The sequence below is a fragment of the Staurois parvus genome, unplaced genomic scaffold, assembly GCF_062004578.1.
Source record: "Staurois parvus isolate SC_StPar_1 unplaced genomic scaffold, SC_StPar_1.0 ptg000232l, whole genome shotgun sequence".
Lineage (NCBI taxonomy): Eukaryota > Metazoa > Chordata > Amphibia > Anura > Ranidae > Staurois > Staurois parvus.
The window spans coordinates 8,135,950-8,154,700 of record NW_028318028.1 but is presented as its reverse complement, the minus strand read 5'-3'; the positions used below and the strand labels follow the sequence as shown (position 1 = coordinate 8,154,700).

Here is an 18,751-nt window from a genome sequence, read left to right as displayed (position 1 = left end):
GGATCTGTTCTTTTCTTAACTTGTCCTGCGCTCCCGCAATGTCCCTCCTGCAGTGTCCCCTGTAATGTCCTTCGGCGGATGCCAGCATCTGTCTTCTGGGTTCCGTCCCCTGCGAGCATCGGGACGTACGGGGGACGGAACGGTGGGAAATTTGAAAATGTCAAAAAGTGACATTCTATAAATACACTAAAATCACATAGTAAAACATTACTGTATCAAAGCATTTCACATACATTTTGTCCCGAGTGCTTTGTCCTGTGCCCTGCCTGCATTTTTACTGTTCTTTCTACTTTGAAACTGAGAAACGTGCATGGCATCCAAAAAGCGTCCCTTTAGGTCAAAAGCAGTTTTAGACCATCTAGAGAACAGCGATAGTAAATTAGAACTACTTGCAGAATTGAGTGATAATGATTCGTGGGGAAATTCGTCATCAGACACTGAAAACGATTTTGCGACTTTGCTCAGTGATGTGCGAACTTGGAGCTATATTTCAAATTTCAGTGTTTTTGGTTTAATTATATTATTGAATTCAATTTATTATTATTATATTACTATTTTTTATGATTATTTAATAAATTATAATGTATGATTTCGTGTTTCAAGTTTTATCCTACCCGGGATGTTTACTAGACTCTTGTTCGGACAGATTTCAGTGAATTATTCCTAAAAATTACAGGCCTACAATAAAAAAAATACATATTTCCATGCAAAAAAATGTACCGCTTTAAGCACAGAAATATGGACATAATCAGACCGCTAGTGAGGTTAACCCCCAGATGTTAACGCCTTCCTGCCCAGTGTCATTAGTACAGTGTCAGTGCTTTTTATTAACACTGATCACTGTATTGGTGTCACTGGGGATGTTAGTGACAGTTAGTCAGGTCCCCCCAGTGTCAGAATGCCCACCTCAGTCCTGCTATAAGTCGTTGATCACCTCCATTACTTGTATAAAAAAAAAATTCCAGTATCTATACCGCCATTTGTAAGACAGAAACAGAGTCTGGGAATGAGCATGTGCAGAAGCAGGTGGCGTGGGAGTAAGACCTTCCTGCCCTACTCCTGTCAGCAGCTCACTATCTTGGGACTGCAACCATTTAGTACCTTTTTCAGCAGCCACAGCTCGCAGTTGAGAAAGCAGATTCTCCAAATCACCAGTGTGATTTCTGCAGAAGTCAAAAGGCAGCAGACCGGCTGTGAAATTATACCCAACGAAGTTTTCCTCCTACTGAGGACCTCCTGAGACCTCCTTCCTGACAACCCCCTACAGCTCCACTCGTTCATATCCTGGTCACTTATCAAGTAAGTCCCTGTAACCTAATTTTCTTTCAAGACTAAGAGGAACCTTTTTTAGACCCAAACCCCTTTAACCCCTGTCTATGTTTTTTCCTTTTCCTTTCACTCCAGGCCTGACTTTCAGTAAAATAATTTATTTCTGCAATTAGATTTAAACTGTCCTCCTGCTAGTTTGAGGTCATGTTCCCATGTTCTTGATTTTAGCTTCTCAATGGAAATACAGAAAGTTATTCACACTCTTAATTTAAAATTTACCTTCTTTTCTGAAGATTGTTAGGTTTTTAAGTTCTTCCTTCAGTCTTTCCTGATATGTTTTATCCTTCAGACCTGGTGCTAGACTATTTTGCACCCTAGGCAATACCGGCTACTTGTGCCCCCCCCCCAAAAAAAGTAATAATAAAACACATTTTTAAAAACAGTCAAAAATATTAAATCAAAAAGAGACTGGATGTGGAGGTGACAAAACTGGTCCATGGCAATCCCAGAAGGTGCCTGTGGCTTTGTTATAATCAGAAAAGGTGGAGTCAGTTTTAACCGCAGGAAGGTGACCGATCCAGATGACGTTCTTGTGCTTGGTACGCACATTCTCAGGAACGGACTGTCTCTCATCAAGGTGGGGAAGAAAAATGTCTACATTGTGAAGTGGCTGCAGCTGTGAAGTCAAAGAACACTCCATATGCTGTGTGTATACTGGAGGAATACCCAAACCGAGCTAATGCCTCCTTCTTCCAGGTTTTATACACAAGGCTTGTTACTCTCGCTAAATGAGAACCTGCTTTGTACACAATTGAAACTATATTATATAAAACTAGATCAGTTGGATTTTTTTATGCAACTATTCTTGAGAAGAGGAGATTAAGGGGGGATATGACATGTATAAATATTATTATTTTTATTATTATACAGAATTTATATATCGCCAACAGTTTGTGCAGCACTTTATAAAATAGTTTGGTACAAGAGGAAACAGTGGGCCCTGCTCGTTAAAGCTTACAATCTAGGCACATCAGTGGTTCATGTAGTGAACTTGGTGTAGAGATATTCAACCTGATGTCATCACAGAGGACAAGGGGGCACTCTTTAGGTCCAGATTGCTTTAAAAAGGCCTGGATTATTTCCTATATACACATAATATAACTGGATACTAACATTTATAGGTAAAATTGATCCAGGGAATATCCGATTGCCTCTCGGGAGATCAGGAAGGAATTTATTCCCTGCAGGAGCAAATTGGACCGTACTTTGCTGGGTTTTTTGCCTTCCTCTGGATCATCTGTGGGTATAGGATTACAACTTTTTTTTTAACTAGTTGAACTAGATGGACTTTGTCTTTTTTCAGACAGATTAACTATGTAACAAAACATGAAACTGCTATATTTAATTGAATTTGCAAAAATAAGTGCCATAAGATAGCTCTGATAGATTCCAGGCTGGAATTCCCCAGGCAATGGGGGGAGATAAAATGTTGTGAAAGCAGGTAGCCCAGCCCACACACACACAGAAAACACCTGAACTGAGTGATCCCAAACAGTGACAGATCTGACACAACACACCACCACTAACACTGACACAGATCAGCAGGCCCAGCAGGTACTAGAAGTGCAGGCTATGGGATCGTGATGATGTCATCACTCACTGACACATTGCACATGTGATGGATAGCCGGCAGGCCAAGTCACACTCACAAGGACATGAGACATCATGAGTCAGATATTTCCTTCCTTCACAGGTGCAGCTCCATCTCTACTGATGAATGAGAATAGAAGGGCTGGAACTCAACCGTGATCAGCAGCCACCAATCGGCTTGCAGTAAAGCACTGAGTCTGAGAGGAACACTGGAAGAAGCAGCAGCTCAGCTACTACACTGACCCCAGACATCTGGCATCTTCCTCTGTCCTTTCTTCCTCCCCTTTGCTGCCCCTCCTCTCAGCTGTAGGATCATTCAGGATGTGGCGGCATCCCACACAGAGAGAGTGCTCGCCTGTGCTGCGCCCAGGCACCCATAGATAGAAATGTGCCAGGTAGTGGCCTAGTTTGCCTAGTGGAAGCACAGGCTCTGCTTGCACCATTTCTGCTGCACATCCCTGGACTCCCTGGGATGAATTAACCAAGCTACCCACACCATTATAATGTCACAGTAAACTGTCAGGAATGTTGTGCAAGACAGTAACTAAGCAGAGATAAGCAGATAGATCCCTCTGCTCATGCAGTGATTACACAGCACAAGCAAAGACCGCACAGGGTGAATACCATCCTCCTCCCTCTGAGCCAAGTGAAGGATAGGGACTACTATGAAATCAGAGCTTGCAGCTCCATCTCTCCTGTGCTTTGTGCTGTACCTATCACAGCCACAGAACAGAGAACTAAGTACTCCTAATTAACAGAACAGAGAACTAAGTACTCCTTTTGTTAAATAGGAGCAACATCTAGTCTACTTTTTATGTTTAGAAGAGCTGTGCAAGCTTTTGCTTGAACAACTCTTTGTTATTTCCTTTCATTCTCTCTTATCAATATCTTTTTGAAAGTAAAGTTTTTAGAACTGGACACAGTTTTTTGAATAAGCTCTAAGTAAAGCTTTATCAATACTGGATCTTCTTATTTCTGTTGGTGATCCATTTACAGATGCCCCCAGAATTCTATTTGTTTTTTCCAGTTCCTGACCACATTTGAGAATGTTGCATTAACTTGAAATAGCCCCACCCCAAATCTTTTTTCTCTTAGCAACACTGTACTCCCAATATTGTACTTCTTGGCAGGATTTGTTTCCCCTACGAGAGGCTCTTTCAGGTTCAGATATATCCTATCTGGACATAAATGTACATTTATTTAGTAGGGAATGCTAATAACATAACATTCTCTAATAAACAAATGATAACTAGTGAGAGTGTTTAAACAACTGTGTATGAAACATAATTTTAAAAACTCATTGGTCATAAATTGTGCTTAGTTCAACAAATGATTGAGATTCTCTTTGCTAGTTTTACTGATGTAAATACAATGAAGATATTCAGTTATTTACAATGCAAGAACTACCTTAAGCATTAACTTTTACAACATGAATCATGACTAGTTTCTTATGTTTGTCATTATTACCTATTTTTTTCCCAATTATTCTACAGTTGTCCAAGTTAAAGCTTTGAAAAAGGGCCATACCCAAAAATTCCACTAGGTGAGTCACATCTACTGGGCACTCACAAGAGAATATATCATACTAATCAAGTGATAAAATAATCAGGATATCTAAAGGATGATGAAAGCTTAAAACTAATTTATTTGCATCTCATTTGAGGATTGTCCTGTATCTATTTAAACTTATTCTATTTCATAATATATCCACGAGTTCAAAGGATATAAAAGAGGCAGAGTTGATACTGAAGATAGTTGTTGACCTCTGTTCTGTAAACCTAGGTGTCTCCGAGACAATACCACAAGCATTATGGGACACACAACGATGCTGAAAGGATTTCTATTCTTACTTCTGTTGATCAAGACAGGTAATTTGGTGATTTGACTAAGAAGATTAGATTTTAGAGTTTATTTTTTAGATTGTAAAATTATGTTGTCTTTGAAGGTTGCATATTTTGTATAAACTGTAAATGTAATAAATCTAGACTAGGGCAAAAGTGCTCAATATTTATTGCAGAAAAATTTAAATCTTTAGGGTAAGATTGTTTATTATAGTACCTTTTGATGATGATATTGTGGCCACTATGTAGATTTGAGCAGAACAACAATTAGATTTGAATGGCATAATATACTCAAAAGCTTTGACAAATACAAATCTATGATCATCATTTCAGCTTTCTGTAGGAAAAAAACTGAGCTGTGGTAGCCAGTTCACCTTCCACAATCAATTGTTGAGATTTTAAGAATCAACTAGACTTTACCTCTCATCAAGTTGATAGCCTTGTGTGACTTATTTGTTAATTAATTTATATTGACCTTTACAATATAGAGTAGATACAGAGGTTTTTTTTTCTTTACTAAAGCCACTAAACTATATCTATTGACTTATACATTTTTGAATGCTGGGGTGGTTGTCCTGAGTTACTTCCATATATTTATTCAATTATTAATTTTAAACCTGAAAAATGTGCAAATTTAAATAGAGAAAACTCATTTTGGCCTTATACAAGTGCACATAAATTATATGAAAAGTAGAATTTTGGAAAAAAGCTCATAAATAGGGGAAAAGGTCAGAGAAAGGGCACATAATAACCTTTTGAGTGGGTGAGTATTAGTCCTTAGAGCATGTAATTGGCTTTGCTAGGAGATGTAGGAGAGAAAGTTACAGAGTCCATTTAATTGCAGTGCAGGTGGGTCAGTCTTCTCAATGGATGTGGAAGGATTTCAGAGCAGGAGTGCCCAGATAATAAAAGACATCATGGGGTAACTATATGTACTGGAATCCTTTTAGATCCCTTTCACACGGGTGATCCGATCAAGTCCACCTGACAGTTTTTCAGGAGGACTTGATCAGAAAGGTCCATGCATTTCTTTGGACAGGTGGGTGTAAATGACTTGTATTTGCTTTTACTCGCCTACCTCCGGGTCTGATCAGATCTGCTAAAAAAAAAAAAACAATTGAAGGGGATCCATCCTCTTCTATTTCAGTAGATCAGATTGGATCAGAGGGTATTTGGGTGTAAAGGAACATTGGAATCTGTTTATACCTAGGAGCCCATAGAGCAGAGCGGGCTCTGTCCATGTCCGCTCTACAGAAACTGAGCAGACATAGATGTGTCATCGGCCTGCTCTGCTATGATCAGCAGGGGATCTGTGAGCTGATCCCCTGTTGATGGGAACACAATCTGCCCCATATAAAAGGGGACTTAAGAGTAAAATGTCAGTTTTTGGAGGACTGACCCATAAGTCTAATAGGCGTATGTCATGTAAACAGAAGATAAGTTATTTTCAGTTCTAAATTCATCCTCTTAGAACGAGGTCTTTAGTAACATTGGAGTCAGCAGAAAGAACCAGTTGACATAATATATATTTCAACTGGATTACTATTTATCTCAGTCTTTTGTGCACTGATTCACTGCAACAAAAAAAATGCATTCTATAAAATGTTTGTTCTGAAGCAGAAAAGGAAGCATGTATCAAGCAAACTCTTGCTTCAGTATGTTGTAAACACAACTAGCAATTACAAAGAATCCACCAACAAGCCCACTCCTATTTATAGCTTACTTTGATTCTATTCTGATTCAAAAAAAGTTCTGCTATATTCACACATGAGTGCAGATTTATAGTAAATGTTCCCACAATGCATCTTTTGATTAATTGTGTCATTACTGCCTATAGTATTCCAATTATTTATGTTTTACCTATCTACGGTATTACAATTAGTCTGCAGTTTGTCCTAGTTAAAGCTTTGAAAAAGGGCTGTTCCCAAAAATTCCACCAGATGAGAGTCACAATTACTGGGCACTCACAACAGAATAATGTTTTGTTAATCAAGTGATAAAATAATTAGTATATCTATCTATCTATCTATCTAAGAATGACGAAGGCTTAAAACCAATTTACTATGCATCTCATTTAAGGATTGTTCTGCATCTATTTAAACTGATTCTATATCATAATATATGCACATAAGTTATTTTTCCAAGGATATAAAAGACGCAACGTTGATGCTGAAGATAAATTTGGACCTGTGTTCTGTTAACCTAGGTGGCTCAGAGACAATAGCACAAGCATTTTGGGACATACAAAAATGCTGGTAATCAAAGTATTTCTATTCTTACTTCTGTCAATCAAGAGATTTTGGAAGTTGGAAAATTAAGCAAGAAAATATGTTTTCAGGCTTTATTTTATAGATTGCTTAAATTTTGGGATCAGCATGAGTGTAGCTTTATAGTTAAAGCTCGCATTACGCCATGCTCAGTTAATGAAATCATATATTAAAATATATGAATGCCGTAATTATGATGTAGTAAACATTCAACACTCCCTATTTAATATTACAAAATGACATATTGTGTAGTCATTAGAGGTTATTAATATTACTTCTTTATTAAAAGAACACCATCTATTGAATATGTATGAACTTTGTATGCAAAAATATAAACACATATGCTAGAGAAAAAAAACTCTAAAGATGTTCAGGTGACTAAACATATGTTCCCTTCATCATAAAAAAAAGAGGTGAATGGAGAAAAAGCATTAAGAAAAAATAATGCTCGATTTCCAAATGGGAACAGTAACATTGCTAATGAATGCAGTTATGTATGCATTAAACAAATCTTACATTCATACACCTAGTATTCTGTAAATGCCTAAATGTCGTTTGTAATCTTCTGAACAGTAGCATTCAGACTGGAAGAGTTGAGGACAATCTGGAGTCCTACACGCACAATTTGCTGCTCCTTCACTCTCCAATTACAGGCAGAGACAATTGGGGGGATTTACTAAAACTGGTGCACTCAGAATCTGTTGCAGGTGTGCATGGTAGCCCTTTAACGTCTAACTTCTGCTTGTTTTGGCAATAAATCATGGAAGCTGGTTTATATGCAGAGTTGCACCAGATTTTGCACTTGCCAGCTTTAGTAAATAAACACCCAATTGGTGTCATAGCTAGTTAGTTACAGTAGAGCAAAGTCATGTCACCAGTCTGACTGTGTTTCTTCTGGGCTCAGCAATGTAGGGATAGAAAGAGAAAATTCTGTGGTAGGTAAAAAAAACCTCCAATATTTGCATTGCAATGGAAAACACTGGAGTGGTTGTGAGTGCTGAAGGTTTTTTTTTATACCTTATTCTATTCCTCGCATTAGGGCAAAAAATCTTCAGTGCTCAACCCCCTTCCACCAGCCCTCAGTTATACATACCAGAGCCCAATCTTGATCCAGCAATGTGCATGAGAGCAGCATCTCTCCCTGCTCTCTCCCTCCTCATTGGCTCAGAAACAGAAACAATTAGCATCCACTGCTGTCAATCACAGCCAGTGAGGACTGGGGGGGGGGGGGGGATTGGGCAGGGCTGGGCTGGGCCACACTGAGCTGGTTCAGGAGCAAGCATGCACGAATGCCCCCGTAGAAAGCGGTTTGGTATTGGGGCACTTGGCAAAGGGGAGGGGCCAAGAATGCTGGCAGGAGACCTGAGAAAAGGATGCAAAACCATTGCACAGAGCAGGTAAGTATGAAATGTTTGTTATTAAATAAGTAAGGTTTATAATCACTTTAAATAAATGGCACTAAAAATAAGAATACTGTAATTTAATGAAAATGTGACTGATTTGGTATGCATGTTTTAATATTCTATAGCTTCATTTAGCCCGTTTATAGTAGTGCATCTTCTCCTAAAGTTGCTGTTGCGCTGCACTGTACAACAATATAAATTACATTCTTCTCCATGGTGCCTGTTCGTTTACATCAATACAATGCAGCTGCAGTCTGTTTTTTAATACAAAACTAAATATCAAAATATGACTTTTGATGTGAAAAAGTCCTAAATAAAGTCCCACAAAAATCTTCAAGTTCTCCAAGGGAGTTCACTATGTGCGAACTCCCTTGGAGAACTTGAAGATTTTTGTGGGACTTTATTTAGGACTTTTTGCTCCATAAGACGCACTTTTTTCCCCCCAAAAAATGGAGGAAAATGTTGTGCTTCTTATGGAGCGAATATGGAGCTGCCGGCCCCGTATTCCCCCCTTTCCATATTAGAATACCAGGCCAGCCGCTCGGATCTTCTGTGCAGCAAAACCTGCTCCTCTGTCCTACCTGTTCCTCAGTCCAGCAGTGTCACGGTTTCACTGGCTGTCTTCTCTCCCGGAACTGGCATCTTTAGTGTGGGCATCCAGCTGCGCTTTGTGAATGGCCCCGTAGTCTTCTGGGACCTGTCACATATCCCAGAAGACTACGGGGAGGAAGGACAACTCCACGGAAGTGGGAGTGGGTACCTGTCAAATTCAGGTACCCTCTCCCTTCCTCCACTCCCCAAAGGTCTGCAGTCTCTGGTCATCTCCTGTACTATGTCCGCAGTCTCTGGTCATCTTCTGTACTATGTCCGCAGTCTCTGGTCATCTCCTGTAGTATGTCCGCAGTCTCTGGTCATCTCCTGTACTATGTCGGCAGTCTCTGGTCATCTCCTGTACTATGTCCGCAGTCTCTGGTCATCTCCTCTACTATTCCTGCAGTCTCTGGTCATCTCCTGTAGTATGTTCGCAGTCTCTGGTCATCTCCTGTAGTATGTTCGCAGTCTCTGGTCATCTCCTGTACTATATCTGCAGTCTCTGGTCATCTCCTGTACTATATCTGCAGTCTCTGGTCATCTCCTGTAGTATGTTCGCAGTCTCTGGTCATCTCCTGTAGTATGTTCGCAGTCTCTGGTCATCTCCTGTAGTATGTTCGCAGTCTCTGGTCATCTCCTGTACTATATCTGCAGTCTCTGGTCATCTCCTGTACTATGTCCGCAGTCTCTGGTCATCTCCTGTACTATGTCCACAGTCTCTGGTCATCTCCTGTACTATGTCTGCAGTCTCTGGTCATCTCCTGTAGTATGTCCGCAGTCTCTGGTCATCTCCTGTACCATGTCCGCAGTCTCTGGTCATCTCCTGTAGTATGTCCGCAGTCTTTGGTCTTCTCCTGTACTATGTCCGCAGTCTCTGGTCATCTCCTGTACTATTCCTGCAGTCTCTGGTCATCTCCTGTAGTATGTTCGCAGTCTCTAGTCATCTCCTGTACTATGTCTGCAGTCTCTGGTCATTTCCTGTACTATGTCTGCAGTCCATTGGTTCAGAATATTTTTTTTCTTGTTTTCCTCCTCTAAAACCTAGGTGCGTCTTATGATTAGGTGTGTCTTATGGAGCAAAAAATACAGTAGATTGATAGATAGATAGATAGATAGATAGATAGATAGATAGACATTTTTATTTTACTTTTTGTCTGAGTATAGATCTATGTTTGTCCCAAGCATGTATGAGTCTACTTACTGTTGACCGACTTACTACCTCTGCTGGAAATCTATTTCAAGTATCAACTACTTTTGGTAAAATAATACTTCAACTAATGTGTTCTTGATCTTGACTTCATATTGAAAATACTGCCATCCTGAACCTTATTCACCACCTTCATGTATTTCAAGATTTCAATCATGTCTCCCCTCCTCAAAGCTGTGACACCGTTTATATGACACTCATGCATATAGAGGAGCAGGAGTAAGTCAATCACAATGTAGTGTGCATTGCATTGTAAAAAATTTGGGGCAAAACAATATATGTGTTTCAGTTGTATAGTTAAGGGCAAAATCTGGTCTATGTCTGGAGAAGTAGACAATGGGGTTGATTTACTAAAGGCAATTAGCACACATTGCCCTTAGAGCTTAGTTAATGTGGAGATGCTTCTCCTTGTAAAGAATACCCAATCAGGTGCAGGGAAAAAAAAACAGCATTTTTGCTTGCCAATGATAGGATGATGGAAGTCAGCAGATCTTCACCACATTCACTAAGCTGTGGAGAAAGCTGTTGAGTGCAAGAGAACATACAAAGTGCACAATCTATTTGACTTTAGTAAATCAACCCCGAACCTTCCACTTGTTATTCTGGAAGTGTTTATGAACACATGTATGAACAATATATTTTAATAACTGCTTATTCAGTTTCCCTTTGTCTTTTTGACAAACATTAAAAGCTTTGCATAATACTTAAAAATAGTTTACTGTGACACTAATGTAGATATATATTGTAAATAATTGACTTTTCACATACATGTACAGCTGCTCAGTCCACTGCTGGAAGCACTACAACCCCTGCTGGAAGCACCACAACCTCTAGCAGAAGCACCACAACCTCTGCTGGAATCACTACAACCCCTGCTGGAAGCACCACAACTCCTGCTGGAAGCACCACAACCTCTGCTGGCAGCACTACAACCCCTGCCGAAAGCACAACACCCTCTACTGGAAGCACTACAACCCCTGCTGGAAGCACCACAACCCCTGCTAAAAGCACTACACCCTCTACTGGAAGCACTACAACCCCTGCTGGAAGCACCACAACCTCTACTGGAAGCACTACAACCCCTGCTGGAAGCACCACAACCTCTACTGGAAGCACTACAACCCCTGCTGGAAGCACCACAACCCCTGCTGGAAGCAGCACAACCCCTGCTGAAAGCACTACACCCTCTACTGGAAGCACTACAACCCCTGCTGGAAGCACCACAACCCCTGCTGGAAGCACTACACCCTCTACTGGAAGCACTACAACCCCTGCTGGAAGCACTACAACCCCTGCTGGAAGCACCACAACCCCTGCTGGAAGCACTACACCCTCTACTGGAAGCACCACAACCCCTGCTGGAAGCACTACACCCTCTACTGGAAGCACCACAACCCCTGCTGGAAGCACTACACCCTCTACTGGAAGCAGTACAACCCCTGCTGGAAGCACTACACCCTCTACTGGAAGCACCACAACCCCTGCTGGAAGCACTACACCCTCTACTGGAAGCACTACACCCTCTACTGGAAGCACTACAACCCATGCTGGAAGCACTACAACCCCTGGAAGCGCTATACGCTCTACTGAGGGCACCACAACCCCTGCCAGAAGAACTACACCCTCTACTGGAAGCACCAAAACCCCTGCTCGAAGAACAACAACCTCTGCTGGCAGCACCACAGTTCCTGCTGGAAGCGCACTTGTGTTTGTTTTTGTATGTTTTTTAATACAACTTCACTAATATCACACAGTATAGCATACTGCAATTTTTTGTTACCACCAACAAAATTCCAAGACCAAATTCCATTTTTTATATATATTATTATTAAATTCATGCAACAGGCAATAGGAAATAATGCAACATAAAGCATTATAAAAGATAAAAAGACACTATAATCTGTATACAGACACTCATGCATGGCTTTGCACCTTTCCCTCTAGTGTATGGAAACATTCTGATTCAGTGTTTGTGTACATTATTATTCCAAAATTAAGATCTGCTGATATGTTTATTCAATAAAGCTGACTCATTGATTATGAAATGGACAAAGTGAGTTATGAGTTTTTCCTACTGTGCTCAAACGGCATAAAAAATATAATCTTAAAATACATTGCAGAAAAGTTAGATCCCATAGTTGCTGAGTTTGCCTATTGGTTTCAGTTTTTTAAATAATTTGCATCGACTGGCATCAATGAAGATTTTAACTGTGTGCATAACTCTTACTAAATAATACAGGAAGGATTATAAATTAAGGAGTGAAGGGAAGGGCTGAGGGCAGTTCTGGGACAAGGTCATCCAGCGCTTAGGGCAAAGATGCCAAACTGTGCCCCCTCTCCCTTTCATGATGTGCAAGCTTAGGGGATCTTACACACAGCAGCCACTTGCTTGTCAAAAGCACTGCCGCCGTCAGTACTCCTGTCAGCCTTGTAACAGAAGGAAAGAACCCCTCCCTCCTACCTCTTGTTTCAGCCCTGGTTGAGGGTATGTTCATACTGTTCATGTTACCTGGAATTTTGCAAATTATGGAACTTTTAGAGTAATACAGACAGACATTTGCTTGGATAGATTATGTTCTCACATACAAAATGACTCATTATGAAAATAAACGGCATCCTGCATTTGGGGGACATGCTTCCCTGCAAGGTCCCATTCAAGTCAATTAAATAGGATTCTTTCAAATGCATTTGAAAACATAAGCCAAAACATGTTACCATAGTGCATGTTGTTGCATGGGATGAATGAGACATGAGGTGTACCACACTGGCTAGAAAGGATATGTGTACACATGTACATTATGTAGGCACATTTACATTCCAAGGGTTGTACCAAACTTTAATACCGATTCTTAACTATTTTTGTTGTGTAGATATTATTCTAGTCCTTTCCTCACACTCCAGAAAAGTGTGAGGACATCATTTATATGCTCTTTTCATATGAAACCATATATTGTTTGCAGTGGATGACTGGCAGTCTCACCTGCAATTCTAATTACGTGACAGAGGAAGCATAATTGTGGAGTGAGTGTTGTTGAGACACCCCAAATACAGCCCACTAAACAATAATCCTAAATTCTAATTGTATACAGAGCCTCTTAGCCAAATAACTTGCCCATGATCAAGGTAGGCAGGGCAGGTCCTTGGTCAGGTAACAGTCCAATGATCTTGTTAGGCAATCTTGTTAGGCAATACCTGTTCTTGACCAGGTTGCATGATTTGTTAGGGTAACCAACATAAATACTTGACAAAGTCAATGGGCCATGATCATGGTAGGAAGTACAGGTCCTTGGCCAGGTCACATACCTGTGTTCAGGGTAGGCAGGTCACAGGTTCATGGTCATGTTTGACATCACATATCTTTTTAGCTAGGTTACAAGCCCTAGATCGTGGTAACCAGCACATGTACTTGGTCAGATCACAGGCTCATAATCAGGTTTGGCAGCATGTGTTCTTCACCAGATTAAAGGCCCATGATCAGGATTAGAAATACAGCTTCTTGGTAAGGTTACCAAACCATGATCCCAGTAGACAGCACAAATTCTTGGTCAGAACACATGATCACGATAAACGGCATATGCTCTTAGTCTAGGATACAGGCTTCTGTTGTTAGTCTAGGATAGTTGTTAGGCTTAGTTGTTAGTCTAGGATACAGGCTTCTGATCAGATATGATCATCAGTTCTACTTTTAGACCAGGTCACGGGCTCAAAATGAGATTTGGCAGTACAGATTGTTGCAGAGTCAGGACAAGCAGTACATGTGCAAAGTTAGGCCACAAGCCATGTTATGGCACCACAGGTCAAAAGCCTATTCAAAGAAAGCAGCCCAGGTTCACCAATTAGGTACTGGGAAAAGTTGGTTAGATAGATAAGCAGCAAAAAAAAAAAAAAAAAGCAAGTACCGCCTATGCTAAAATAAGGGGATCACCTGGTTTAGGAACTGTAATGTGTTACACACTGCTAATAAAGACCTTCTGGCAGTTGAGCAAGACAACTTACAGTGGAACTTCACCCAAAAGGGGAAGATCCACTTGTTTATATCCTCCCCCTTCTACTGCCACATTTAGTCATTTTTAGGGGGGAGTGAGTATCTGGTTTTGACAGGTATATGCTTCCACTTCTAGTCAGATGCACCATGGTGATCTGAGCCAGAAGTTCAACCCCCTCTTCCTTCCCCTTCAGCCTTCTAGGACTAGGACTCTAGACCTTCACAAGTCCCAGAAGACTGCAGGACCATTCACAAAGTGCAGTGTACTTTGCATTTCAGCGGCCAAACCATACTTCGTATTTTGGAGGCCAAATCAGCAATCTGCGCTGATGAAAGAGGCATGATTTGGCCTTCCTAACACGTTCTGATTGGTCACAGCATCCTTCATGCTTGACAGCTTCTTGACAGTTCCTTTTCAGATTGAATTTTCCACGGTGGCACCCCGTCGGCTTGTTTGGATCCTTGCATCGGCTTCACAATGCTCCTGTCAGCAGCTCTGGTGTGGACTGGATTCTACTGATTGCCTCACATGGAGCTTGTTTCAATGCTTACTACCAGTGATGCATTTTTAACTCTTTTTACCTAATAACACTTGCTACACAATTGGCAGCCTCTCTCCCCATCCCTTACGTCTCTTGTAGATGTGATGACTGCATTTCTTTTTTCTTTTTTAAGCTTTCTTTCTTTTATTTTCACCTGCTTATCCTGACAGTAAGTTTGTTGTTTTTCAACATAACACGTTCTGCAGATGTAGCAGTTTGGGGGTTGAGGCAAACTATTTAACACTGACAGGAGTGTTAACTGCAGTTTCGCTTCAATTTCTTAGTTTATGTAAATCTGCTAGTGTACTCTACTCTCCTACCAGACTGGAAATGCTGCTGTCCAAAGGTGTCTCTGTTGCTCCTTCATCCCGAGTATAAGCACTCTAATACAGGAGGTGTATCACTGGACAATCACAAGCTGAAACCAGAGGGAAAAAGTCTATAAAAAGAAAACAAAAAAAAAAAACAAATGTAGCCACAATATTTAATGATTGGAAAGCTGAAATATATTGCATTTTGGTTTGCGGTTTAATAACACTTTAATATCTAAAAAATGGCACTAAACATTAGCATGTGTGAATTGGGACATTGCACATTACATGCCTTCAGATACTTTGATAAGCATGAAAAAAACAACACTAGTGATATATACATTTACAAATTAAATGCTTTACTAAAATATAAGCATGTATGGTTATGTTTATTAATGATTTTATACATGTTTAATAGCTAGACCATGAATAGGCAAAAGTCTAACTACAGACAATCCCTATAAAAAAAACATTATTTGAGAATCATTCTTTAAAGCATATTATACAGTCTTTATGTTTAATGTGCCTTAATAAAACATAAGGTAATAGTTTCTATTCTCCTGTATGAATATCTGTAACTAGTCTCTTAATTTTACAGCTCAATACCAAGAAAATGGAAATACTTTTAGCAATAGTGGATGGCAGGGGAAAATACTTAGAAATGTAGAAGAGAGACAGCAGAAAAATGACAGAGTGGCCCATCAAGCCTGCTTCATTTTTTTAGCATTATATATTGTCAGAGATTCTGTATATAGCCCCACAGAACAGACAGTGCACAGTCCGCATGTGCTTATCTGCTGCTTCTCTGCAAACAGGAAACAGGAATTTCATTTTATACAAAAGACATAGAGTTTAACCATAGATGCAGATACAAACTTATAAAGACTGCCATCTACTGTTTGAAGAATATATCTCTAGTGAATACTGACATTTGTGTAGTTGTTGTAGCAAAACACTGTTGTCCAACATAGATAACGTATTTTTTGCTCCATAAGACGCACTTTGTTCCCCCCCAAAAATGGAGGAAAATGTCTGTGCTTCTTAAGGAGCGAATGTGGAGCGGCCGGCCTCGTATTCCCCCCTCGCCGTATTAGAATACCAGGCTGGCTGCTCGGATCTTCTGTGCAGCAAAACCTGCTCCTCTGTCCTACCTGTTCCTCAGTCCAGCAGTGTCATGGTTTCACTGGCTGTCTTCTCTCCCGGCGCCAGCATCTTTAGTGTGCGCTTTGTGAATGGCCCCATAGTCTTATGGGACCTGTCACATATCCCAGAAGACTACGGGGAGGAAGGACAACTCCACGGAAGTGGGAGCGGGTACCTGTCAATTTCAGGTACCCTCTCCCCCCCTCCACTCCCCAAAGGTCTGCAGTCTCTGGTCATCTCCTGTACTGTGTCCGCAGTCTCTGGCCATCTCCTGTAATATGTCTGCAGTCTCTGGTCATCTCCTGTAGTATGTCCGCAGTCTCTGGTCATCTCCTGTACTATGTCCGCAGTCTCTGGTCATCTCCTGTACTATGTTCTCAGTCTCTGGTCATCTCCTGTACTATGTCTGCAGTCTCTGGCCATCTCCTGTACTATGTCCGCAGTCTCTGGTCATCTCCTGTAGTATGTCCACAGTCTTTGGTCATCTCCTGTACTATGTCCGCAGTCTCTGGTCATCTCCTGTACTATGTCCGCAGTCTCTGGCCATCTCCTGTAATATGTCTGCAGTCTCTGGTCATCTCCTGTACTATGTCCGTAGTCTCTGGCCATCTCCTGTACTATGTCTGCAGTCCATTGGTTCAGATTATTTTTTTTCTTGTTTTCCTCCTCTAAAACCTAGGTGCGTCTTATGATTAGGTGCGTCTTATGGAGCGAAAAATACAGTAGATAGATAGATAGATAGATAGATAGACATTTTTATTTTACTTTTTGTCTGAGTATAGATCTATGTTTGTCCCAAGCATGTATGAGTCTACTTACTGTTGACCGACTTACTACCTCTGTTGGAAATCTATTTCAAGTATCAACTACTTTTGGTAAAAAAATACTTCAACTAATGTGTTCTTGATCTTGACTTCATATTGAAAATACTGCCCTCCTGAACCTTATTCACCACCTTCATGTATTTCAAGATTTCAGTCATGTCTCCCCTCCTCAAAGCTGTGACACCGTTTATATGACACTCATGCATATAGAGGAGCAGGAGTAAGTCAATCACAATGTAGTGTGCATTGCATTGTAAAAAATTTGGGGCAAAACAATATATGTGTTTCAGTTGTATAGTTAAAAGCAAAATCTGGTCTATGTCTGGGGAAGTAGACAATGGGGTTGATTTACTAAAGGCAATTAGCACACATTGCCCTTAGAGCTTAGTTAATGTGGAGAAGCTTCTCCTTGTAAAGAATACCCAATCAAGTGCAGGGAAAAAAAAACAGCATTTTTGCTTGCCAATGATAGGATGATGGAAATCAGCAGATCTTCACCACATTCACTAAGCTGTGGAGAAAGCTGTTGAGTGCAAGAGAACATACAAAGTGAACAATCTATTTGACTTTAGTAAATCAACCCCAAACCTTCCACTTGTTATTCTGGAAGTGTTTATGAACACATGTATGAACAATATATTTTAATAACTGCTTATTCAGTTCCCTTTGTCTTTTTCACAAACATTAAAAGCTTTGCATAATACTTAAAAATAGTTTACTGTGACACTAATGTAGATGTATATTGTAAATAATTGACTTTTCACATACACGTACAGATGCTCAGTCCACTGCTGGAAGAACTACAACCTTTGCTGGAAGCACCACAACCCCTGCTGGAAGCACCACAACCTCTGCCGGTAGCACTACAACCCCTGCTGAAAGCACTACACTCTCTACTGGAAGCACCAAAACCTCTGCTGGTAGCACTACAAGTCTTGATGGAAGCACTACAACCTCTACCGGAAGCACCAAAACCCCTGCTGGAAGAACAACAACCTCTGCTGGCAGCACCACAGTTCCTGCTGGAAGCGCACTTGTGTTTGTTTTTGTATGTTTTTTAATACAACTTCACTAATATCACACAGTATAGCATACTGCAATGTTTTGTTACTACCAACAAAATTCCATGACCAAATTCCTTTTTTTGTATATATTATTATTAAATTCATGCAACAGGCAATAGGAAATAATGCAACATAAAGCATTATAAAAGATAAAAAGACACTATAATCTGTATACAGACACTCATGCATGGCTTTGCACCTTTCCCTCTAGTGTATGGAAACATTCTGATTCAGTGTTTGTGTACATTATTATTCCAAAATTAAGATCTGCTGATATGTTTATTCAATAAAGCTGACTCATTGATTATGAAATGGACAAAGTGATTTATGAGTTTTTCCTACTGTGCTCAAATGGCATAAAAAATATGATCTTAAAATACATTGCAGAAAAGTTAGATCCCATAGTTGCTGAGTTTGCCTATTGGTTTCAGTTTTTTAAATAATTTGCATCGACTGGCATCAATGAAGATTTTAACTGTGTGCATAACTCTTACTAAATAATACAGGAAGGATTATAAATTAAGGAGTGAAGGGAAGGGCTGAGGGCAGTTCTGGGACAAGGTCATCCAGCGCTTAGGGCAAAGATGCCAAACTGTGTCCCCTTTCCCTTTCATGATGTGCAAGCTTAGGGGATCTTACACACAGCAGCCACTT

General features: G+C 40.3%; 1 protein-coding gene across 2 annotated transcripts; it reads left to right on the top strand.

Annotated features, from left to right (window-relative positions):
* The first annotated feature begins 4,651 nt into the window (after positions 1–4,651).
* On the top strand, positions 4,652–18,410 carry LOC149460338 (uncharacterized). 2 transcript variants are annotated; one of them, XR_016313091.1, is made up of 2 exons: positions 4,652–4,787; positions 17,810–18,410. XR_016313091.1 is itself a non-coding variant. In XM_089679856.1 (2 exons), the coding sequence occupies exons 1-2, from the start codon at positions 4,730–4,732 to the stop codon at positions 11,970–11,972; spliced, it is 1,026 nt and encodes a 341-aa protein (XP_089535982.1). In that variant the 5' UTR covers positions 4,689–4,729; the 3' UTR covers positions 11,973–12,274. The 2 variants fall into 2 exon arrangements, 1 of the variants encoding a protein (XP_089535982.1); XM_089679856.1 differs by lacking the exon at positions 17,810–18,410 and adding an exon at positions 11,005–12,274 and having other exon boundaries at positions 4,689–4,787.
* Positions 18,411–18,751: the final 341 nt, after the last annotated feature.